Below are 25,319 nucleotides of genomic sequence, written 5' to 3'. Positions count from 1 at the left end.
GGCACACACACTCTCTCATTCACTCACACACACACACACACTACAGACAATTTTCCAGAGATGCCAATCAACCTACCATGCATGTCTTTGGACCGGGGGGAGGAAACCGGAGTACCCGGAGGAAACCCCCGAGGCACGGAAAGAACATGCAAACTCCACACACACAAGGCGGAGGCGGGAATCGAACCCCCAACCTTGGAGGTGTGAGGCGAACGTGCTAACCACTAAGCCACCGTGCCCCTATTAATATTCTTATTTTCAATAAATATATTTTTTTTTCCATAAACGTCTATACATTCATTTCATCTTGGGTTCTTTTCTTTCTTTTTTTTATGCTACTTGGGTGTGTAGACTTTTTTCTCCAACATACAAAATTGTTCACAAATCTTAAAATATTATTATTTGTTTCTCTTTTTTAACAAATATTCAAAAGAGCAATAATATACAAACATTTCCAGGGTAACAGGGTGCTTCAGTCTGAAGTCCTTCATCAAGCTGTGCAATCAAAACACTTCTGAGGCTGTAGGACGCAAAATGTCCAATGATATCGAAATGACGTCATTATGTATTTTTATACCTTTTTATTTTTCTTAATTATTATTGCAACCTACCAGCACACTGTGCTGTATACTGCATATAATGTCAAAATATCCAGATTCATAGATTTGCTCAATTAGATTTGTTCATATGATGCAGGAAAGAACTGAATGATATTTGGCTTGGAATTCTAGAGGAACTCAAGGTTTGAGCTCAAGCTTCCTTATTTTATTATGCATCTGAACATGGCACTTAGTGACAAGGTTTTTAAAGAGGAACTTGCGAATTAAAGTGCAGGAAAAGGCACATAGCCTCTTAGTGACTTGCAAAATTAAACAGCTTTGCTTTTGTCTCCAATACATGCACTCCAATATGGTGAAATAAATAAATAAATAAATAAATAAATAAATAAATAAATAAATAAATAAATTCACTTGTCTTGTGTACAGGCATGAAAGCATTTTTGGAAGAAATATTTCATCTAATCTAATTAAATCTACTCTAATCTCATGATATAATGATCATCCATGTATAATCGGAGGTAAATAACCATATGTGTCATTTATGATCAAACCAGCAAGCTCACTGTGAATAAACACCTCCTACACATCATGCTACACCCCCTACACAACAGACGTTCATCTCATAGGTCACAATTCAACGCTCATAAACATGATATAGAAATAAGTTAGTTAGGTAGTTTAGCTGGTAGTCAAGAAGCTGTTAGATTTGATTCGTGTTGACGGGCAGTTGAAAGTCGACAACACACTGCAATCCAGTTCATTGTGAAGCTTCGACACTGTCAGTGTATGAGACAAATAAAGAAAAACACATAGCATAGAAAAAAAATTCTGTTCGATTGTCGATCGTTTATTTTTTTTCCTCAGACTTTGCTTGAGAGGTAAAACGAGGTCACGATGATGTGCACACGTTTCTGATATATGGACTTTATCCACTCAACATAACCCCAATTTTTGCGATATATCTTATACAAGAAATGCTTCCACACATCATAGAACTTACACCCTGCATTTGATTAATCGTATTTAATTATTTGATACTGATTTAGCTTGTTAGCAACTGATTTAATTCCTGTCCTGGAGGTGAGCACTGGGCAAAGTTGAAGTTGTAGTTCATATTGTTGACCAGTAGGTGCAATTATAATCAGTTATAATGATAAACAGCGACTTGCAGTGACAAAAGAAACCAGAAAACTTTATATTCAATGAGAGCCGGTAGCTTCGGGTGACATGAGCGACAGCAACATTTTTGGTGACTATATGTGAATGTGTCCAGAGACGTGACATTTGAGAAAAGTGCGACTACCAATGGAAGCGAAGACAGTATAGAGCATGTGATCTGTGGTGAAGAGCAAACACTGCATCTCTTTCATCTAGTATCATATGATGCAAATATATAACCCTCCAGAATCTTTCATTTTAGTGGCAAGAAAACTGATTTGTTATCAAATGGAATCCTAGATGCACCCTAAGCGTAGAAAATCAGCAGATAATTGTTATTACTATGGCAACCAGTCTACTGGTCATGCCTACTTTTATCTTCATAGTACAGCAACTGAAGTTTTGCAGCCATAAAATCAACGTGTATGAACGTAGCTTAAAGGTGGGGTCTCTGTCGTTTGAAAGAAATTGTCCGACATTTGAAATGTCCAAAACAGACACACCCCTAACCCAAATTTGTCCCACCCCTGTATCAATAGCTCCGCCCACACATACATACGTAACCCAGGCGACTAACGGAAAGAAATGTGTCTTTATCGTAGCTGAAGGGAAGAACGATACGATTGTAGATAAACAAACAAGCAAAAATGCCACACAAGCATAATCATGTAAAGGACAAAGGCATATATTAGTTCTGTGTAACAAAGCAAAACCAACGTTACTCACCTATCGAGAAGGAAAAAAGCGCCTCGGCGTCTTAAGTAAAGTCGGCCACATATTCACAGGTCGGAGTTTCCCGAGTCGATAACTCCTGAGCTAAACGCTGTTACTACACAAAACGCGGTTGTAGCTGCCTCTCTACATTACTACGATAGAAAAGAGGTGTTATTTGTGTAGTAACAGCGTTTAGCTCAGGAGTTATTGACTCGGGAAACTCCAACCTGTGAATATGTGGCCAACTTCCTGCTCCTTCAGTTCTCTCCAGCGCTGGAAAGCTGATCCTATATTAACACGTCCTACTTCTTGTCCTTATCGTAAGTCTTTCTTCTCTTTCTTTCTTTGTTTTTATCCTCCATGTCGATGTTAAAACCGCTTTCTGCTAACGTCACACATGCGCACTGAACACTCTCTCTGCCCATATTGACAAGACACGCCCCTTTCTGCTCATTGGCTACACGATTGTTTTGATTTTTGTTTTGATTTTTGTTTATTATTTGGCCCGACTCGGTTTTCTGAAGCATTTCTCAAAAATCTGAGACCCCACCTTTAAGTTGTTTCAGTGGGGCACTGAGCATGCTATCCTACATTAGTGCAACATATTAAAAGGGAACCGAGTCAATCATTATTATTTTTCACTCAAAAGAGGCATTAGTTTGAACAGAATGTATGGAGTTGTAAAGGAGGATAGAATACGGTGAGGCTCATACCCAGCTGCTCCATCTGTAAGATGTAGATCATGTCAAAAAGAGGAAAAGAATGTTAGGTATGTGTGCTGACTATAGTGGTCTTCATGTGTGAAGAAGACCGTCTATGAAAGTGTTATCTACTGCACAGTAGACACACAAAACTTCTGCATATGTCGTGTGCGTGTGTGTGTGTGTGTATGTGTGATGATAAAGATACTGATGATAATGACCGATAAGGTGGATTAATCCTTCCAATAGACTTTAGATCATTAACAAGACATAAGCAGGACCAATATCTCTCTTCTTTTAAAATTCCAGTCTCCTTATCATTAACCCAGATGGCCATGTGATTAAAAAGGTAATGAGACTTACCTTAATGATACCGATCAAATCAAGAACTAAAGAGATCAATTATAGTGCTTTATACTATAAGTATAGATGCGGGTTTTTCCTTTCCCATTCCAAAGCCTAAGCTTTAATGTGCTTGAAGAGGGCAGCGTGTAATGCGATTTGCTGGCTCATGGCTCTGTGAACTGGAAGGCGTAGAAAGAGTAGGTGCTTAGGAGTCAAGGGCTCAATTTTCAATTGAGGGTCATGTTGTCGTTGACCTCATCTACGTAACCGCCTTCCTTTCTAAACAGATCTCGTCCTTGAAAGTATACTTAAGCTATTTAGTCTGACAACATAGAATATCCAGCTAAATATTTAATCATTTGCAGTTACTGGGTTTCTTGGATTTTTGCACCTGGCTGATAGTTCGGAGGTAAACACGGCATCATGAGATGTGACAATTGAGTCATCTAGTTTGGATCACTCAGGTATTTGGTGAGATGAGTTCAGGGATGTTCAAAACTTATATATCTAAATAATAATAATATTTTTTTAATTCAGTGTGAGAATGTGAAAAATGAGCAGAATGCTATATCTCCAAGACAAAAGAGCATTTTAAAGAATTTAGCAATTAACAAAATTCTCAGAACGTTATTAAAGCCTTAATATATAACTAATTATGCACCGGTGGCCTTCATCTGCTTCACAATAATAATAATAATAATAATAATAATAATAATAATAATAATAATAATAATAATAAATGAAATAACAAAAATAATTAGTAACGCCAGATAAAATTATTGTGGAAATTTCCGTCAGTGGCATTTTCACTTTCAGCCCAAACACTCTCGCTTTCACTTTCGGCCCAATACTTTCTTCCTAACCATGAACTGTTCACACTAAACAGTATGCTAACCACAACTAGGTCAACTATAACTACACATTTAACTATAACTATAAAGTAATTCCACCAGAAAATGAAAGTCCATGCATTCAAACTATAGTATGAAAGCTCGCATGACTTAACCTCAAATACATGTTCTGTGTTCTGTGCCAACTTTGTAGTAGTTTCATTCCAAAATTATTATTATTATTATTATTATTATTATTATTATTATTATTATTATTATTATTATTATTATTATTATTGTCAGCTATGTTTTTTTAGGAGTGACAAGGGTGGGGACAAGGTCAGAGAGACTAGATTGAGATGGTCTGGACATGTACAGAGGAGGGTGATGGTTATACTGGTAGAAGGATGTTGGAGATGGAGCTGCAAGGTAAGGGGTCAAGAGGAAGGTCAAAGAGATGATATATGGATGTGTTAAATGAGGACATGATGGTAATTGATGTGAGATTAGAGGATGACATGGATGGAGTTTGGAGGAAACAGATAATTGGCTGTGATGACCCTTAACGGGAAAAGACAAATGTAGCAGAAGAAGAAGATTATTGTCAGATATAAACTCACACTTTCTTATAATAACATGATGCAATAGTAACATCGATACCTCACAGCTCACAATCCTAGAGTTTCATCCTACCTTCCAAAACCATGCCAGAATTTGGACGTACCATCTCTAAATTCATGCTGGATGTGAATGAATGCAAGCCTATACTGTATCTATTTTGATGTCCTGCAATAGACTCATTCATGATATATTCCTGCCTCGTCTGCTCTGTTTTTGGGAGAAGCTCCAGAATTAGTGACGACTCTAAAAAAGGATAATGCGGTTTCTAAAAAAATAATCAATCCATAACATTGTTAGTCAAGTGGATGTATACTGCATGTATTAACAAACAATTTGCCACTTTAAACACTTTAGCAATGCTACATAATAATAATGTGACAAGTTAAACCACGAACTTAGTGCACATCCATCATGAGGATTAGATCACCTTTATACCGAGTTGCCTCCAAGCTCTCAGTGCAAACACACTTTACAATAAATAATCGAGTGTACATGGTATTGTAGAAAAGACTGAATTTGAAGTGTACAGTCTTTAACGCTGAGCATTCCCCAAGCTCGAAGCATCGTTAAAAAAAAATCGTTAGAGTTTGTAAATAAGCTGTGCAACCTTTATCTGGGGAATTCCACAGAGAACATGACATGCCTCCAGGAACATGACACGCCTGCAGCATGAACTCTGTGCATATATTACCTTCTTATTACAGAACAAATTACATCTTACTGAAAGCTTAATTACAGCCTATAGATAAACAGAATAACATCCTTCAAAAAGAAAAGACAAAGTGTCTTTGAATTAAAATCACAATATATTTTTAGAGACATCGAAATTCATCAGATAAGACCAACTTGCCATGTCATGTCTATCTAATAAGAGAAGAATGAACAGTACAAGGACATTGTGTAAATGCATCAAGATGTCAGAGTATCAAATCCTTGCCAAAATCTGCACAATATTTTTCATCCTAATGGTTTCTTTCAGTCAATAATGACTAGCATTATCTGTTCATTTGGAAGGATTAGAGAATAAAAGGTGACTCTTGGAATACATGACACTGAGCTAATAATATTAGCTAAAATTCGCTGGAGAGAAGAAAGCAAGGGAGCCAAAGAGAACAAAAACTGGTGGATAGCAAAAAAAAAGAAAAACAGAAAAGAAAAGATAAGAAAAAGAAAGTTGCAGTCCGCTGCAATATTTAAGGTTTTATATATCAAGAGTGGGAGAAAATGTGAAGGGACGATATCAATGCCCATCAGAATTTGACCTTCATAGTAGCTTAGTGGGGTATTGCGAAAGTCGGCACCCGTTTAGGAGAAAATCGTCTCTTACGAAGGCATAATGCTTGAAAGTGTTCCACCCTGCACACTTTTTAAAATGCCTCTGCTCACTCGTTACACCAAAAAATGGATGAGCTTAGAGCACAGGACTAATGCATTTTTGCAGCAATGAAAACACTTGGTGTAATGAGGCTTGAAACAGAGGGGATTATGTGTATTTGTAGATCAGTGCAAGCACACACACACACACACACACACACACACACACACACACACACACACACGCACACACACACTACAAGTGTAGAATTATCATAGATTGTGAACAAAATGGTTTCATGTGTGATTGCCAACGTTAAAAGAATCGAATTGAAATCGAAAACAGATTAAGGGCCACGCTCGATATTTAGGATGACATTTGAGCAGCTGTTGGTATAGCAAGATGCTTTGTGGATTGAGATAAAATGTTAAATGATGTATTACTGGAACCGACTGACTAATTATGGAGGAAAACGATTACAAATAAACAAAACCCAACATTACAGTCGAATTAGGCTTGCGTCAGGTCCGCCGTGCATCGTGTGCCTTGTGCGCATTAATTACTCGAGCATGAATATTATGACACATTAGTAATAAGGCATTGTTTAGTAATATAATACGTTATTTAAACGGTATCTTGATGGTAAAAATCTAAGGCAATTTGGAAGGAACTACACTGTAAAATGATGACAAATTAGTTGAAATCCAAGTAGATCATCAGTTAAACCCGGCGTCTCAGGGTACATCCGAAGCACTATATTCACTTTATAGTGTATTATTTTGAGAAATCTGCCATTTTTGGGTCATAGTCATATAATATGTCTAGTCCAAACAAGAAAATTAGAAAAATTCATTGGAATTGAGCATAGAAACACTGAACATATTTAATCAGCACCACAAATCTAGAGCTTTTATTGTTCATCTCGTCCACTACGTTATCAGTACGTAGCTCTAGACAAACTTTGTGTACTCGACCCCAGTCTCAGCGTCTTAATCTTCCAGCTCTTGTGTGCTTTTTCTTCACACACAATAAGAGTAAGAATAGTGAACGTTCACTTCACATCAGCTCCTCCTTCACACAACAAGGAGGCGGGATTAAGTCAGATCTCATTCATAGCATAATATGATTCGCTTCTCTTATCCGTTCCAGCTCTCTGATTGGTAAACAGTCGTGTCAATCATTTCCTATACGCTCCATGTACACACAACGGGAGGGGAAAGTGAAGGGAAAAAAAAAAAAACACAAACAATCCGCCCGCTCCGGCTGCCATCTTGGATATACAGTAATGCCTACAGTGTGAAGCGCTTCACTGACGGAGAGCCGGAGAGAGACAGACACACACACAGGGAGAGAGAACACGGTTTCATCCGAACTCCAGACACGTAACCAAGAGGAATATATATATATTTTTGATTTTTTAAAATAAGACAAAGCTGCTAATTTTCGCTGCCCCTTTAGCCGGACATGCTAACCGTCTCTGAGGGACCCGATTTGGGCAAACGGACGCCGGCGAACCGTCGACATTTCACCGCTTCGACGTTTTAACCGACGGTTTTTTTTTTCTTTCTTTCTTGTTCATTTCTTTTCCTCAGAGACAACAAGAAAAAACGAAAAAAATATATATATAAATATAGATATATAAATAAAAATCCGCTAGTATTTTGTCTTCTCTATAACGTTATAGTGCGTTAAAGAGAACGCTCGCGCGCACAATGTGAATAACAAATATAGCGTTAGCCTGGTTAGCTTTTGTTTATTTTAATTTTTTTATTTGTGTATTTTATTAAACTAACCCGTTCGGTATATTCAGACGTTTAATACACGTATTAATCTACCTCGGTGTCATTTTAACAGCGTGCGGATGTGAATATAACGTCCACGACTTTTGTCCGATAAAAGTGACAAACGTTTTATTTCGATTTGTTTTTATCGCTTGTAAAATGTTAAATTTGTAAGATTTCATAACATTAACGTGGTCAGGTATAGAATTATTAAGTGTTTGGTTTGGGGGGGGTGAAGTGTCCCAGAGAGAAGCTGTGATCTGTCCGATAGGGATCTCGTTTTGATCTGTTGTTCAGTTTCGATTAACAAACTGATATTTTTTTTTTGAATTATTTACTTATTATTATATCGTAATGTTAATCTCTTCAACACAGATATATAATTTACAGCTGTGTTTTTCGCCCCTACGTGATTTCTGTCTCTCTTTCTGGTCTTGTTGTTTCGAGCTGTAAACGATTTTATATGATCGAGTGGATCATCGATAGGTCGTTATTGAGCACTTGGGATTCTTGGGATTTTTTTTTACCCCCCCCCCCCCCACACCCTTCAGCATGGATGTGTTTTAAAGCAGTTGATCACTGGTCAAGAGAGCGAACAGGGACATTACTGGAGGCCTGTCGGATTCTGACGGAAAGAACTACTTGTTTTTTTTAAAGGACCGCAAATATATAAATCTATACAATGGGTTCTGCGACAAAACTGGCCTTCGGAGTGTTCCTCATCTCATGCTCCTCAGGTGGGTTTAATATTACTGTCTGACTCGATTTAACCACACAATATGCTATGGGATGAGATCACACACACACGCACACCAGCCTCAATAACGTAACATTTATCGTTCATTCCTTTTAGTCGTTATGCATTAAATCTACTCGAGCACTTTTCCTCATAGGGAGATTTTAATCCCCATGAGAGATGTAAAACCATACCTATAACATAATAACACTAACACACAAATACATAATCTTGTATGGCTTCATATACATGGCATTTGGAGCTCGATCCCGTTGCTTAGCTGTAAATCGTATTCAAACACTGAACTTCAGTTCACGTTCTGATGATTTTTTTGTGTCCGTGTTCCACGCTAAACGTCTCTGTCGATCGACACGTCAAAAAATCCCGGAGAATGGACGAGAATGATTATTTGATCATACCCAATGGAGCAAAGCTCATGTTTGCATATAAACAGACCTGATCCACCCGTGTTTCATAATACTCTGTTACTGAAGTGTGTGTGACAGACACAGAGAGAGAGAGAGAGAGAGAGAGAGAGAGAGAGAGAGAGAGAGAGAGATGAGCATCCTAAATGAAGCAGTGTATTTTTTTGCTTAAGGGACATTGGAATGTTTGCTGTCCTCCTCATGATCGTTTTTCTTTTCGCTTTGAAGAGGACAGTACATTAGTTCATTCACCCGCTCATCTTAATCCTGATCAGGGTCACGACGGATCCGAAGCCCATCCCCGGAGAGCTGGGGCAGGACCGTCATATTAGTTTACAGCCTAATGTTCAGTGGAATCTTATTTAACCCTGAATGCTGCCCTTCATTACTCTGGGTCACACCTGAAACGGTTAAATTTACAATCGCATGACTTCCAACGGTTAGAAAAGCAAGAACAGATGTGATAACTCAGGCGTTTACAAAGATTTACAATCGTGCACTGATCCTCCTAAAGACACCGTTTACGGTTTACACGTGAAGGACGAATGTGCACGAATGTTGTGTGAATCTTTTCTTTTTCATGTGTTTTCATAACCAGCTCTGATTCTGCATTACAGATGTGAAAGTGTTGTCAAATGTGGCTAGTCACGCGAGAGAATTTCCCTTTACTATAACTTTAGATCTGACACATAGATTATGATGGTTGTGACTCATTGAGCGTATGCATTTTTGCAATACCTTCATCATCAGTACCTTCATTTCCTGTTGCATATTGACAGAATACTTGAACAATTTATTGCCTTGCATTGATAAACCAAATTAGCGTTACATCACAGTAAATAAAGTGCCGAAAACACTTAATACTACGTCGCAACTATCTAAGTAACGACCAGGGAATTTGCATCTAATACATCTAAGTAATAAACTGCTAAATATTCACAAGTAGAGAGACAAGAAGCTTGTTTTTTGTATATATTCACAAAGCAGTATGTTTATTAAGTTTTTAACATCATTTATCTTTACTTTTGTTGCATGGTAGATTAACAGCAGCAGTTCACGTTAAAGCAGAAAAAGCTAGACTTTAAATTAAATGAAAATAAAAAACACACAAAACTTCTGTCCGACTGCAGATCACCAAAATATCTTTGTCTGACATATCATAGATACCTAACGTAAAAACGCACGTGTCTCCGCTCTCAAGTATCTCTGCTGCCCTTCCACAAACAGTATGCCTAGTTTAAGGAATTTTATTTCAATGTTATAACGAGCTTATTCCAACTCATCCAGTTTCGCAAGCTTGTTAACTGCTACAGCTGGATATCAGCTTCCGGTATTTTTATCTGCTGTAATGATGTAACGAGTACAAAAAGACGTCTTAAGTTATATTATAGGCCACGCCCCCTTCTTTAACACTTCTATCCGCGTAAGCCAACACCCTCACAAAGCCACAGGCGATACTCTCTTCATCCGCTGATAGTTAGGTGGACGACGTTGCACCTTGACTCAGTGAAAGCTTTGCAAGCAGTTGATAACAAGGTTCATATTCAGTGTGTACTGTGTATACTGCGAATGTATGTATATGTGTTTTAGCATCAAAGCACTGACCTGATTAACACCAATATTTCATAGAGAATTTACCTACGCAGACTTGCATGTTACGCTTTGCATCTTTGTTAGAATACGTTGTCCCAGAGCCATGTGTGTTTATTAAACTAGTTTACCAACTTTAATTTACGGTTCTTGGTTTATTAGGCACTTTGTTTTTGCCCTTAACGGTTTAATTTAGCACGCAACCATAGCCTCGTACATAATAGCATGTGAGCTGCTTTGTAAACAAATATCAGACAACCAATCAAAAGGAAACAAGCCGCATGTAACCTAAAATATTCCACCATAATAACGTCATTCACAGTTTTAAGCCAGATCAGAAGGTTTATACGTAAAGCTGAAGTAAAACTGCAGCAAGTTGCTTTGATTTGATGAAATGCATTTAGCATGTAGAGCAGAGTTTTTGTATTTTTACAGTGCATAAAGCTCCCGTGTTTGAGAAATTAAAGACAGGCGCTGTGCACCAGACGAGTAATTCAGGTGAGGCTTTTCACATCGATTGGCTTGACCACATGAGCTCTGGCATGGTTAAAGTGCCTGATTGCCAAGTGGGCCAAAGCTGGGCATCTGCCAGTGTAAGGTTAATTAAACATTATTCATACCTCACGCCTCTCTGAGCCATTTACATTTACCAACATGCAGTCGAGAGACGTAGTCGACCTTTGCAGGTGACTGTTTAGCTGAGCATGCAAATACAAAGCACGCCTCTTCCCTCGCACAATCATGTTGCAGGATACGGCTGTAAATCATGTCAGCTTTCTCCGATTGTTTTGGTCGGGATGAAAGTGTGCGGTGAAGTTTATGATATTCACACAATAAACACCGCCGTTGGCAGTTCGAATCGGTTACCGTTATAATCGCTTCGTTACACAAAATTCTTATACAGTATATGCGAATATTTGGCACTGCTTTGTCACCCACAGTTCAGTAATGGTGTTATTGACATACAATAAAAAAAGGAACAAAACCTGGAGTCTGGAGAGATGTTTGAAAGTCTAAGATCTTATCAAGAAAAAGACCGTTTGTTCTTGTGTCTGTCTTCAGCTCGAACGTTTATCCGATGTTCAGGTCGGCTCGTTATCCGGAGATTTTACTGAACGTCAAACAAGAGCATTTGTTTAAACAGTGTGGGCGAGCAGACTAACTTATTTTTAAGCGTGTTCTCTCATCATGTGAGAGAAGTCCATCCCATAGTTTGGGGTTTGTAGCGACAGCTAGGAGAAGGAACATATGCTGTGCCTGTGCGTCGTGTTTCTTTGGGTAGGTTCTAACATCCTTTCTTTGACATGGCATTATCTGTAATTCTAGTTTTGACACGATGAGGAAATTTTCTTTTGTAAATCAGATCCTGCCACTTCTCCAGCAGATCCCCAAAACAAAGGTTTTCCCTTCCAGTCAGGATAACACACGTTTTTGTACCCCTATGAGCCATGGCGAGCACACCAACAGGCAATTTTGGTAAGCCTTTGCATTAGCAAACAATCCGGCCTCATATTTTCAGCGTGAGGTCACGGAATGACAAAAACAAGGAGTAGGAGCCACAGAAAACAGCTCTCTTTTTAGTTATATATAAAAAAAAAAGGCCAATTAGTCATATTTTGTCCCTGCAGTCTCACCTTGACCACTAACCACAAAAGACATTAGAGCTCAAAGACACGATGATTTTCAGCACCTTTAATTCCAGCATGTCATCTCCTGAGCCGTTAGCAAATATTTAACTCGTAGTGAAAACATTTAATTTGTTTTGTTTCCTTGGTGAAAAGAGGCAATTAGCGTTTCTCCTGCATGTTTCTTTAATGCCGCTCGGACGGATGTTTTTCTCCCTCGAGATCAGATGTCCATTTGGAGCCGTATTCTCAGGCTCTCAGAGATTATTACCTCGTTATTAATGACTCGTAGCACACTTGGCTCGTTTGCGATTGCAGTTGAACAAACGAAATTCTTGCACATGTAAAGCAATAAAATATGTAAATAGAGTTTGAATCGTCCTCCAGCCATTTAACCATGCTGAGGATTTTATGTTTAACTCTCCATATTTGGATTGATTTTCTTTTTTTTTGCCTGTTTATTTATTAATTGACTTTTTTTTTTTTGATTGATAGCTTGACCTTGCTTGTATTTCGATCCTCCTTACCAAGTGGACTTCTATAACACAGGCAGGTCGTCGTTTCCAAGATGGAGGTGCCTGCGTGAATTATTTACAGCCTCGGCTTGACCACTGCTGACGGAGAGGTTATTCGAAATCAAAAAGTGCTGCCTTTTGTCCCTTGACGCTTTTCTTCGACCCCGTACCACAGAGCTTGAAATTAACGGCGTCCTGTCAGCGGGGCAGTTAGGAAAGGGCTGAGGACAATGCGAGTCCTTGCTCTGATGATTGCAGGACAATATAAAAAAGTGTAATCCGTTTAAGGACGACTTTTTCTATCTCACAAGGGGCAAAACTTTCTGTAGTGCAGATATTCAGTGGCCTTTGTTTATTTATTGCTTTTATCTGAACCGAACCCTTTAAAAAGACCAGTTCAAAGATTCATATTAGGAAAGAGATTCGTGCTAGAAATGCGGAAGGATTAAAGATTATTGTGCAGCAGTGTTGTGGTTTTTTTTTTGTAAAGATATTTCTTTTCAAACTTTTTAAAAACGTCACTCTGTGGAAGCGAGATATTTTTTTGCACCAGCAACAGTTGCACAGCATTTCAACATCTTTATCTGCGGCTCGGGTCCCAGGTCTTTACACTCGCACTACGAGTATCACATGACCAGAGAAGGAAATGGTGTGTGGTCTCAGTTCCCACAAGCAGGTTCAAAAATATTCTAGAACACAACAGGACTGATTAATATTGAGAGAAAAAGCGCAATACAGTCGAACAGGTTTTAAGGAGATACAAATTTACCTGTGGTGCTTAAAAGGGTGAACAGATAGTAGTAGGGTTCAAATAGTTCACTGTAAATACGACGTAAACGAATCCTGAGTACTGTTATTTGAGGTTATCACATAGTTCATACTTTACCCGGGGTTAACAGCTAATCCTGGCTCTTTATAATCTGACGTTTCACATTGTTAATTCTTAAACCCTGGATTAACTTTCTTCTTCTTATTTGCATATTTGCGCATATGCCCATGACACGGATAAATACAGCGTGCATCTGCTTTAAATAACAGCTTGCCTTACACTTTCACATCAGTGAAGGAAATAAGGACAGGTCTATGTTGCACCTGGGCAGGTTCTGTTATTTGTCATAGCTTTATCATCTTTTTATTTTTCTTCAAAGTTTCTCATTTGTTGATATCCAGATTCTGCTCAGTTTCTCATTGTCACATACTGTATTCCCACGCCCCGCCCCGTTATGGCACGTACTTCCCTTTTGTTCACTGTTTTGCCACCCAGCCGTATTTGTTGCTACGTCCCGGTTTTCACGTGATGCCGTTCAGTTTCTGTTTGGATGTCCGGCACAGGGAAAAATACCAGAAGCCGACTTCACGTCAGTGTAAATGTTGTTTCTTTTGCAATTAATTTATTGTTAACAAGCAAACTAAAATCAGGAGTGTGAATACACATAACGAGTTTGTAGCTGTAACTAATTATGATAACTAAACGGTTTCATTTCCTTCATTAAAAGCTCTGTTTACCTTTTGAGACCGTAGGCATCCGTACATCTTCATCTGTTTGGCAAACACGGACAAGAGAAGCTAAGGCCCGGTTCACACCTGTTATTATAAATGTGTCTCCAGTGGCTACTTGCGATCGGATTTCATACATCGTTTCCGCTGTAGAAAGCCTGTCGAACGCATTTATTACGTCAGCCTTCCGCTGCATTTCTTTTCAGGCAGAAATGCTCCACCTTTTCCATGTTTGTGCTGTTTTTAACATTTCAATCGCATGTTCTGTTGATAAAACTTCTAAACGAAGGAGACATGAGATGATAGTTCAGTTCCACAAAGCACAATCAGGCAAGTCCTCCACGAAATAGTAGACACTGCTGTAGTAGTAATTACAACTCATTTTAATGTTTATTTAACGTTTAGCCAATTTTTCTTGCATGAATGACATATTTTCCAGCTAGCACCATGACATGGCAAAAGTCGTTGCTTTATTGCTGTCAGGGACGCGCTGAGTCACGTTCACACGCCAAGTGTTACACGAACATACGCATACCAGTCGTCCTCGAGATCCATTTGACCCTAATCATGCCACCACTCACGCTCAGGTCACCCAGGACTCATGCTAATAACAGCCTTGCGGCACAGATTTCTTTCGAATTTCTACGCTGACCATCTGAGCACTTATCATGTTATCTTGTGTTTGTTTTGTTTTCTTTTTGTCTTCGAGCGGTGGGAAGTTGTCGTAGCAAAACCACTATACTGAGAGACAGAGATTTAAAATTCGATGTGCAGAATAGCAGCGTGTATATCTTTTAAAGATATCAGAGACTCCGTGTCTTCGGCTGAGTTGCTCACGCAGCGCACTGTGTAGGTGACAGAAAAGACAGCTTTATGTTCCCGAAGACTAGGCTCAGAGACTAAATAATCTTAAGGATACATTACTGCTGAAGGATAATTAAAAATGAATAAGGCTGTGATAAAATCACGGTGCTGTTTTCCTGACGAAGGCCGTCTGCCGCGCAGATCGTCCGAGGCTCCTTGGAAAGCGTGAAGCGTTTATATCGTGGCGTTAACTGTCGTTTCAACCTCCTACAGTCCTGAAGCTTGTTGGCTCGAATGAACACAATTTGTTGATGCTGAGAATTTAAAAATAAAATACCGAAGTAAAATATTAGCCGTGAGCTACAATGCATACTGTATTTATTTATTTACGTATTTATTTAATTGCGTTTTCTTGCCTTGGATGGTCAGAAGCTCTCATACGTGAATGTTTGGAAAAAATTGGCCTGCCTCCTTAATACGATCATTATTTCAGCGTTGAGATTTATTAGAATGAAACTAGTAGCGAAACTGCAGCGTAGCATACATGTCGAGACTCTGCCTCAGTAGTTTGGGATTGCTTGTAAATTTTTCTTGCTTTCCAAAAAAACCCCAGATGTTTATCCATTTAAAAAATAAATTTAATCAGATCTTTTTTAAAGAAAGATTTCTTACTTTGTCCCACAGAAGCCCGTCGTCAGAAACCCATCAGTCCTCTGGTTCAGTCTCATGTTGTGTTTACTAATCCAAGACTAACTGATTAATAGTAAACTCTACAGTAATTGTGCTTGTGCAGCTGAACACTGTCGTACCGATTAAGGGAGAAATAAAAGCTGCCTTCTTTAGGTTACTTTAGTATCTGGAGCATCAGGAGTTGGATTTGTTTACAGGTTTAAAAATGGACAGGAAGAAAGATCTATTTTTATTTTCATGATCTTCTCCTACCATGCTGTGGTTCTCTATTCCCTTCATAGAACAGAGCAAACTGCTTCTAAGCAGAACAGAAAAAGGAGTACGAGGCCCTGATAGAAATTTCCAAGAGAACCCAGACTTTTGAATGGTAGCGTAATGGTAAACAAGTTTAATGTTGGACAAAAGTCTACAGGTTTCCATCACTGTGTCGCTTGAAGTCACACAGCGTCACGTCGTTAAATTCCTGAATCTGACTGGCCAGAAGGTGTAGATTAATTCTCTGTAACTGCACCACAGACAGTAGTGCCGTCTGTAACTCAGTGTTTATATTAACACGCTGCTTCTAAGTACACGTCGTAAATGGAGGTTATTTTAATAGGACATTTCTGTAGATTCTGAATAGGATTTCAGATTTCAAAAAGTCAGGATCCTAAATATCACCAAGCCCATATCCCCCGCCCAAAATAAATGCTTCTGAAATTTGACATGAGATATAATTTTGTCTGCGTAAACAAAGAAAATGTAGAACCGTCGATACAGCGCAGATATTTGTGGAAGACATCAGTGTCAGTGCTTTGAATTGTCAGTTTGTAAAGAGCTTGTGTTTTCTTGTGTCTCTAAAACATGCCAGCTGTGTGGGCCTTTGTGTGTTATTAACATCATGAGATGATAAAACATGAAGAACCCTATAAACTGATCATTACTGTGACATGTCATAACAATTTGGTACCATTTAAAAAGAGGAACGTTGAGAAACATGGAGCACCAGACATACTGATACTCCAGCTACATCGCAGGAGCAGAAGGTGTTCAGCAACAAGAACATAAAGCGGGATCTAGTATGAGAAATGCTCTGAAATCTGCAGTACCTGAGCAGCGCAGAGGGGAACACAAGAAGTGTTAGTTAATGAGCAGATGAAGGAAAAGCAGGTGTCGGCTCTCCATGGAGGAGACATGACAGTGACACGAATGCCGCAGGAAGATGGAAACGTTTTTGTTTTTATCACAGCAGCTTGTGGTACAGTGATGAGACCGTGTTAATGACTTGACCACTGCTTAGGGACTAAATCTTCTTAAATGTTCTCCAGAATTCATTTCATTGCTCTGTGCAGGTGAAAGAAAGAGAAACAATGCAAACATTCTGACCAATCAGGTTTGAGAACCTAAGCCGCAACGTCACGCGATAGACACGTAACCGATTACGTATGTGAAGGTGCCGTTTGAATAAGAAGCGTTCCTGTTTTCTGTAACACCAAGCAGTTTATAAGGAGTTTTTTTAACAAACATCACACCGACGCTCCGCGAGCTCTTCATGACTAACAGCGTACTGAAAAATCTTTTTATATGTTTATCTCAAAGAGAGAAAACTCAGAAATCTAGTTTATTGTTCTTCAGCTTGACTACAGCAGTCATGTTGCCGTTTAGCTTATTGTGCACCTGAATTTACTTAAAAAAGTGTCTTAGCACAGCGTAATTGAGCACTGGATGCAGTCGGTGGCTCTGTTAATGATCCTGCAGCTGGAAACTCACGAGCACAATCAATAACCGAGGATTAATATCACACATGGAAGGGTGTAAGGAACAAAAACAAATGTATTCCTCGTGCCTTTAGATGTGCAGCGTGTTGTTGGGTAACAGATAATTACCAATCCCAATTTCTTCCATTTTTAAAACACGGCACTGACGCTGAAGCTCAGATCATCGACTGATACCCGATACCGATCCCAAGCGCTGTAATATCCAGGAACAGGATTAGTACAATTTCAGCCCGTAACACCTCAGATGACGAAAAACAGCAGAATGTAAAAATTTCTTCAAACCTCAAACAATTTTTTTTCAAAAGTATCGCAGGGATATTTATCGATGACTGTAGCGCGGTGCAGCGCAGAGATGTTTATGCACGTGTACAAAATAAATGGTAACAACAAGACACGCCCTGTGAGGAAACAACCTACAACGGCTGCAAAGATATAATCGATCACCAACATTTTATAAATTCATAGCAAGAGCTTCTCAGGCACTACTTCAGTCCCATGAAAAAAATGTTTTGGCTGGAAACAGATTTCCACCATTTCCTCCACCTCTCCTAATAGCGCAGCATGGTCGAGATTTTGAATCTAATTGGTCAGTTGACGTATGTTACTTCTACACGAAAACGTATATAGGTAGGAAAAAAAAACAGTCACAATCGGAGTAAGACTCCAAAATGTTTAAAAGCTGGGACGTGTGATAGTTTCTGATGAACAAATTCAGCAAACATGAAATGCATCTAATGAATTAAAGTAGAACTTCAAAAGATTTCAGCGACTGATCTTAAAAGATTTCATTTCAACTCATTCACTGGATGTAGATCACAGGGGTAAAAAAGACGGTTTGAAGTTAAACTGTTGCTATACTGGAACTCGATGGCACACGGCAAGAAGGATCTTGCCCGGACTCTTCACTGCTCACCATCCATCATCACGGCAGATGCGCTCTGATCTATTAAGTGCACTTTGTTGTTCTAGGCCTCCGTGACAGATACGTTTTATTCAGGCAAAGTGCCCTAGCGCTTCAGAGTTAGACCGTAGCGGACATGCCTCGTTTTGCATTTCAGACTTTAGGAAGGAGCGTATGAAGTGATGTAAGCACGATACGAAGCAGACGTGTCACAGGCGGCCGACAAAGATAGCAGAGAGTACAGGATTCAGACTTTTGATAACTTTTTATTACTTAAATATCTTCAGTCCATGTTGTGTACTTCAGCTCAGAGATCAACAGTAAACATATTAAACAAGAGACCAAACAGACCGATTAGGAACTTTTTAGAGCCTGTACACAGAGCCGCCGGGTGAACCGTCAATCAAAGCGGGACCTGCACCCGTATATCATTCACACAAGTTGTTTTATTCTTCAGAAGCACCTTTAAAACTGCACCACAACGTCATCCAGTGCTCAGAATAGCACAGGTATAGCGTCCAGTTCCAAAGTTTCACCAAACAGAACAAAACGTTTCGCTTTGAGGCCGCATGCAATCCGAGAAAGCTGGCCTTCGAATTCTCTGCGGAGGAAAATCCCCATTCCAGGAATTTCAGTCCCTTTTTTTGGTAAGCGATCCGTAAGGCAAAACCGCAGAGCCAGCGAGGAGATATCATGTCACCGATCTCAAAAGGCTGCAGCGCTCTCCGACGGATTTTTTTTTTTTTTTTTTGCTTCTCTAGGTTTCATTTCTCATTTCACTGGAGGCCAGAGAACGAATAAATTGCACATTAGGCCACATATGTGGAAGTGAAGGTCAGGATTTAGATAATATATTAGATTGAACAACAACAAAAAAATGTCAGATTTCCAAGACTTGGAATTAAAGCAGTTAAGCACACAACCTAAACAGGATTCCCCCCAAACCCCCCACCACGTATATTTGCATAACTGCAGAACTTGAGAAGGCGACGTCTCACGCAGGACGTTGTGTACAGAGCAGTGTCTCAGTTCTTATATAAAACGTTCCGTTTCAACACTTTTTTAAAACAAATTAGTTAGCGTATTTTTTTCACATGTCAGGTCCTGCGCCTTCAGAGGATTCTTTGTTTATGTCGCACCTTTCCCCGGTGTGCTTTTAGGAGCTCACCTTTTTAAACTCGGTTAGCCCGGCTGACTGAGTGTTTCACGCTCCCTCATTAAAAATAGCAGCCGAGGAGCGCTCGTGTTCATCCGACCAGCAGCAGAATATGGGTCAGAGATTTATCGTGTCACATTGAGGAGAGTTTAGAGGGTGAACTGGCTTTTTTCTACTACTTCTGCTCCCTGGAAAGCTTCCTGCACTCGTTAACTCCTGCAACCAGACGTTCTCCAGAGGGAACGAGAGAAAACATGGTAGAATGTAAAGAAAGGAGGGATAGAGAGAACTTTGTAGCTTATAGCTGCTCTAACATAAGTGTAGTACGGCAGCAATGTGCCTGTGGTGTAATAGGAATAAAGTAATTATGAAATAAACGGATGGGGATGTTACGGTTATCAGAGGAAGATATACTGAGGTTTTCTGGCTCTTTTGGACAAGTAGAGCTACAATACTAAACACACATCACTGCTGCAAGAGATATAGCCTTAGCTGTAATTCAAGTTTGTAGTCAAACGATGTTTGTTAAAACTGTCTGATGTTGTATAGGTTTTTTTCTGCTTTTATTTTATATACAATTTCCCTCCCTTCACTGGAATTAAGAGGCACAAACATCATCGTGACAACGTCCCTGTGCACAAAGCACAGACCTGTGTGAAGGTTGTAATGCAAATAACTCCTGCACAGATCCCTGACTCTGACTTAACCACACTGAACACATTTGGGATGAACTGGAACACAGACTGAACCCCCAGACCTCCTCACTCTTACACCATCAGGGTCTGATCTCACTGAACCCCAGACCTCCTCACTCTTACACCATCAGTGTCTGATCTCACTGAACCCCAGACCTCCTCACTCTTATAACATCAGTGTCTGATCTCACTGAACCCCAGACCTCCTCACTCTTATAACACCAGTGTCTGATCTCACTGAACCCCAGACCTCCTCACTCTTATAACATCAGTGTCTGATCTCACTGAACCCCAGACCTCCTCACTCTTATAACATCAGTGTCTGATCTCACTGAAACCCAGACCTCCTCACTCTTATAACATCAGTGTCTGATCTCACTGAAACCCAGACCTCCTCACTCTTACAACATCAGGGTCTGATCTCACCGACGATCTTGTAGCCGAACAAACACAAATCCACACAGACGCACTCCAACATCTAGTGGAAAACCTTCTCAGTAGAGAAGAACAGAGCTTGTCATAACAATAAAGGAGGAACTGGAGCGTAGATACGGCTGTGACGGTCAAATGTGCACAAACATTTATCAGTAATCAAGATGCATAACAGAACCTTTACAATTACAGTCACTTCATCATTTCATTGATTCCTCAAAGAATTCTCTGCATTCCCAATTAAGACGACTGTAGTATGTCTGAAACGGATCCTCTCTGTTTATCAGCACCAGGGGACTATTATCTAATCCCCCCCCCACTATGCTCCACCCCCCCCCCTTGCTCCTTCATAATTTTAATAAAAAATGTAAAAATTATACAAAAAACTGCACATCTTTTATAAGCTTCTTCTGATTCTAATAGCTTGTAAAGTCCGAGACGTCAACACTCATCTTTCTGCTCACCCGAGGCAGAAAAATACACAGCTGAAGTATTTTAATTTCATCGTATTTTCTCACACGAAAGATTACATTAATACGGTTTTACACCAATAGTCTTTTCCTTCTACATTTTATCGCAACACTTCAACCTGTATATATAAATTCTCCTAAAATAAAGCCTCGGTGCTTTTCTTTCTCACCACTGATCGATTCGTATCCTTACGACCGTCACCATGTGCGTAACCCAGGGTATTTTTAGGAATCGGCCGTTACTTTTCTTATTTGTAAGTAAAATTTGGGACATGCGGGTATTTCAAATTACCCCACACGTTCATCTAGTTTAATCATCACCTATCAACACTTACAACGACCCCTTCGCACCTTTACACATCATCTGTTGGGATTTTTCATCGTAGAACCGTCATCATGATAAGGTATTTTGCGTCGGATGAGATAACATATTCGTACTGTTTCAGCAGAACAGATGAGTGAAGACATCCATGAATATATCATCTCCCTTTCTAAATGTATCTTGCTCCCGCCCTCAACACATGCAGTCAGAGGCCACAGCTGTAGTCGTGCGTACTGTCGTACGGCACGGCTGGTGCGCCGTTCAGCACGCAACAAGAAGCACGTTTGCACGTTTATCCAGAGAGCAGCCTAATATAACAGGTCTTGGCAAATATAACGTACTGGTTTGTGTGTGTATCGGGGGGTCAATATTTCTGAGCGACGACCAACTTGAATTCTTTGCGAGATATCCTACCAATAAATTGCCGATCACGAAGCGATGAAACCGCAGTAAAGGAAAAAAAATGAGTGTGTTAAGAAAGGAGGTCTTACTACACTGCTCGATTTTTTTTCCCTTGCAAGCGCTAGTAAAGTTGCCCGTTTTGACCTAACCCCCCCCCGCTAAGATGGCGCCAGCTGTCTCTCCTCACAGCCTGCACAACCAGTTCTCAAATACCTGGCCTCGAGCTCCAACTGCTTCTTAACGTCGCCCCAAGTCCCTTCAGCCCCAAGGCGACAACCATTGGCAGCATCGTTCAATGCAAATGCCAGCAAGTGTTTTAAAGATGTAAATGCGACTCGACAACTGTTCATTAAAGTTAATAAACGTCTTTTCACACCCTGCTTGTTTAAACGCTTAAGTGTCTTTGTTTTCACCAAACTTACCCACTCACTCGTCCACCACAAAAAAAAAGATTTTAATTAGTTGTGGTATAAATGAGTTATGTTCAGAACAATCAGAGCTTTCAGGTTTAGATGCCTGAGAGATCAGGGGTGATAATAACTGTTGATAACGGCTTCTTGTTTGTGTTGTAAACATGCGCATTGACAAAGGAGGCATCAGATGATATGCAAGACACCACACACACACAACCACACACACAGAGCCCGTGGTCGGAAGACTTAACCATCCACCCTTCAGGTCACCTCAGAGTACACATGGTCTGCTTTTGGTCTCAGAAGCTAAATAGTGTATTGTTTGATTTAACCGTGTCAGCGTTTCACCCACATCCGACTTTAAAAATAACGACTCATAAATGTATCTCAGTTTTCTATCATATTTAAAATCCAGTCATCCCAACGAGTCCCCAATGATTGTTACAGTAGAGCTAAACTGTAGCTCGGTGTTGATCATATCTATGTTTGTACTATTATTAGAGCTCTACGGCTGTAGGACGTATAAAGAACGACAGTGCTATTGCTGTTTATCAAGAGTCTCCAGTCTTTTTCTGGACAGACGACTGTGCAGCGTGTCTTTCATCAGTTTGGGTTGCATCAAACCGCATCACGTTGCATCACGCTGCCGCTTGTCGCAGTGGCGAATTACAGGATAAAATGTCCCTCTTCCCTTATGTGTGCAGGCGCCATCCTGGGACGCTCCGAGACCCGTGAATGCGTGCACTACAATTACGGCCCGAGCTCAGAGCAGCAGGGCAACCGCACCGGCATCGAGGCCTGCGTAGGTGACAAGGACAAGCGGCTGCACTGCTTCGCCACGTGGCGCAACGTGTCAGGGAATGTCGCAGTAGTGAAGCAGGGCTGTTGGCTCGACGATGTCAACTGCTACGACAGGTACGTTCGCTTTTACACACCCGGGGAAACTCTTATGCCACAAGGTCACGTTGCACTTTTAACCATTTGTAATTACATGTCATGGAACGCCAATGAGATAAGCTCACGTTTCTCTTTTCTTCCAAGTTAATACACAACGCTGTGGTTATAAAAAAATGAATTAAAACGCTCATATTTAAGAAGTACAGTCACTTATTACTGTACTGTACACTTATCACTTCCTGAGCACTGTAACCGAATCCAAGTAGTGCTGCTGCAGTATTATGTGGCATTTAATGTTGTTGTTTTTTTTTTTTTAAGAGCATATGATGTACCGGGCTGTAGCTTTAAATTCATGCAGCCCTTTCTCTAATAAATAAATAAAATAAAATAAATAAATAATGAAGGAACTACAGCCCCAGAGTTGTGACAGCTAGTCTATAACTGTCATGTGTCCCGCTTATTCATTGGGCACCGAACCTGTGCAAAAGTTTCATCATCCAGTGTAACCTCTCGAAGAAGTTTTGCCCCCAAAGTTTGAGTACCTGAGGCTTCTGGATAACGAAAGAATCATACTGTGCAAAGTCACAATAAAGAAACGTCACGTCGATTACAGACGCTTTGTGACGGAGTGCGTCCAGGGACAGCAGTAAATCCCCCATTCATTAGCCATATGGGCTTCGACTAAAGATAGCACACGTTCCACGCTGAATATTTATATGAAGGCATCCCATCCCATCCCTTTGAGTAAACATGTTTTCTTGTCGAGATTTGACGTGAACCCATTTGCCTTTCTATCACCATGGGGGTGGGAAAGGAGGTAACGATCCGCTTGTCCTTATCCGTCCATCAGTAGAAAGGCGGCACAAAGCCAAAGCAGAAAAGCACTCGCCTGCGCTCTCCGTGCCTGTCCTAGCATGCTGCTGAACCTGTTTACCTCACACCCGTTGAAACTGGAAGGGACTTTAAATAAAAAAAAGAAAAGAAAGAAAGAAAAAAAGCAGCCTGTGGCACGTGTATGATGAAGTTAACAGCCTCTCTCTCTCTCTCTCTCTCTCTCTCTCTCTCTCTCTCTCTCTCTCTCTCTCTCTCTCATTCTTTTTCACTCCCTACTTATCCGGACAAAAGGCTCCTGGAATGCGATCCACTCTCCTTATGTTTGCAGCCGTGTGTGCACGATTTCCTCTAGTGGGGTTTTTTGTTTAGTTAATCTTCGTTTATCTGCTCTGAGCTAAGCGGCGTGTGCCGCTCTTATGCGGTCTGGCAGCTCGCGAGCGCTCCTTTGAAAAGTATCATCCTTCCTTAGCCATCGTTTTTGTGACAAACCTAAATACCTGAAAAACAAATCACGGAAAGGGGTAATGGAGCGCGATTAGACTTCAGCACCAAACACGTCAATGATAACCGGCTGCCTTGTTCAAAATGACATCATCATCATAATAATATTAATAATACAGAAATTACATTTCCAGTTTTGCAGAAATGATTTGAATCATCATGATTAAAGCCTTCGTTTTGTTTTCTTGTCTCTCAGCACGGAGTGCGTGGAGAGGAAAGAGGACCCCGACGTGTTTTTCTGCTGCTGCGAAGGCAACATGTGCAACGAAAAGTTTCTCTACAACCCGGACGCACAGCCTGTACAGAGTAAGACTCCGATCACCGACCGAAGCAGTGGAGTTTTTAAGGGTACTGAAACTTCTTGAGTCCTTTTTTCCCCTCTCACTTCCCACTCCGGAGAGTCGTTCTAATCCTCAGTCTAGTATTGCATGTTAAACCTCACGTCAGTTTGTCTGTTTCTGCCTCTCTGTGTTTGGGAACGTGGTGCACTTTAACCCTTGTGTTCTGTTCAGGTCAAAAAAGTGTAACTGTTGTGCACTTCAACATGAAGCTGTACTGAAGTGGTTTGACCTGAAAGGAACAAGAACTTGACTTTCTGTTCTTCATAAATACACACACACACACACCATGAC

General features: G+C 40.2%; 1 protein-coding gene across 4 annotated transcripts in view; it reads left to right on the top strand.

Annotated features, from left to right (window-relative positions):
• Nucleotides 1–7,490: 7,490 nt before the first annotated feature.
• The window catches only part of acvr2aa (activin A receptor type 2Aa), a 39,461-nt gene continuing 21,632 nt past the window's right edge, over nucleotides 7,491–25,319 (top strand). For 2 of the 4 annotated variants that reach the window (XR_003441394.2, XM_027152427.2), the window contains exons 1-3: nucleotides 7,492–8,762; nucleotides 23,160–23,370; nucleotides 24,884–25,035. Coding sequence is in view for 3 of the 4 variants with exons in the window: in XM_027152427.2 (XP_027008228.1) it covers nucleotides 8,708–8,762; nucleotides 23,160–23,370; nucleotides 24,884–25,035 (418 nt within the window). In the remaining variant the exon portion in view is untranslated. Of the gene's footprint in view, nucleotides 8,763–23,149; nucleotides 23,371–24,883; nucleotides 25,036–25,319 lie in introns of those variants that run through there. The other 2 variants (XM_047814861.1, XM_047814862.1) reach the window with 2 other exon arrangements.

The sequence above is a fragment of the Tachysurus fulvidraco genome, chromosome 6, assembly GCF_022655615.1.
Source record: "Tachysurus fulvidraco isolate hzauxx_2018 chromosome 6, HZAU_PFXX_2.0, whole genome shotgun sequence".
Taxonomy (NCBI): Eukaryota; Metazoa; Chordata; class Actinopteri; order Siluriformes; family Bagridae; genus Tachysurus; species Tachysurus fulvidraco.
The sequence above is the reverse complement of the archived record's forward strand: the minus strand, read 5'-3'. Positions and strand labels throughout refer to the sequence as shown.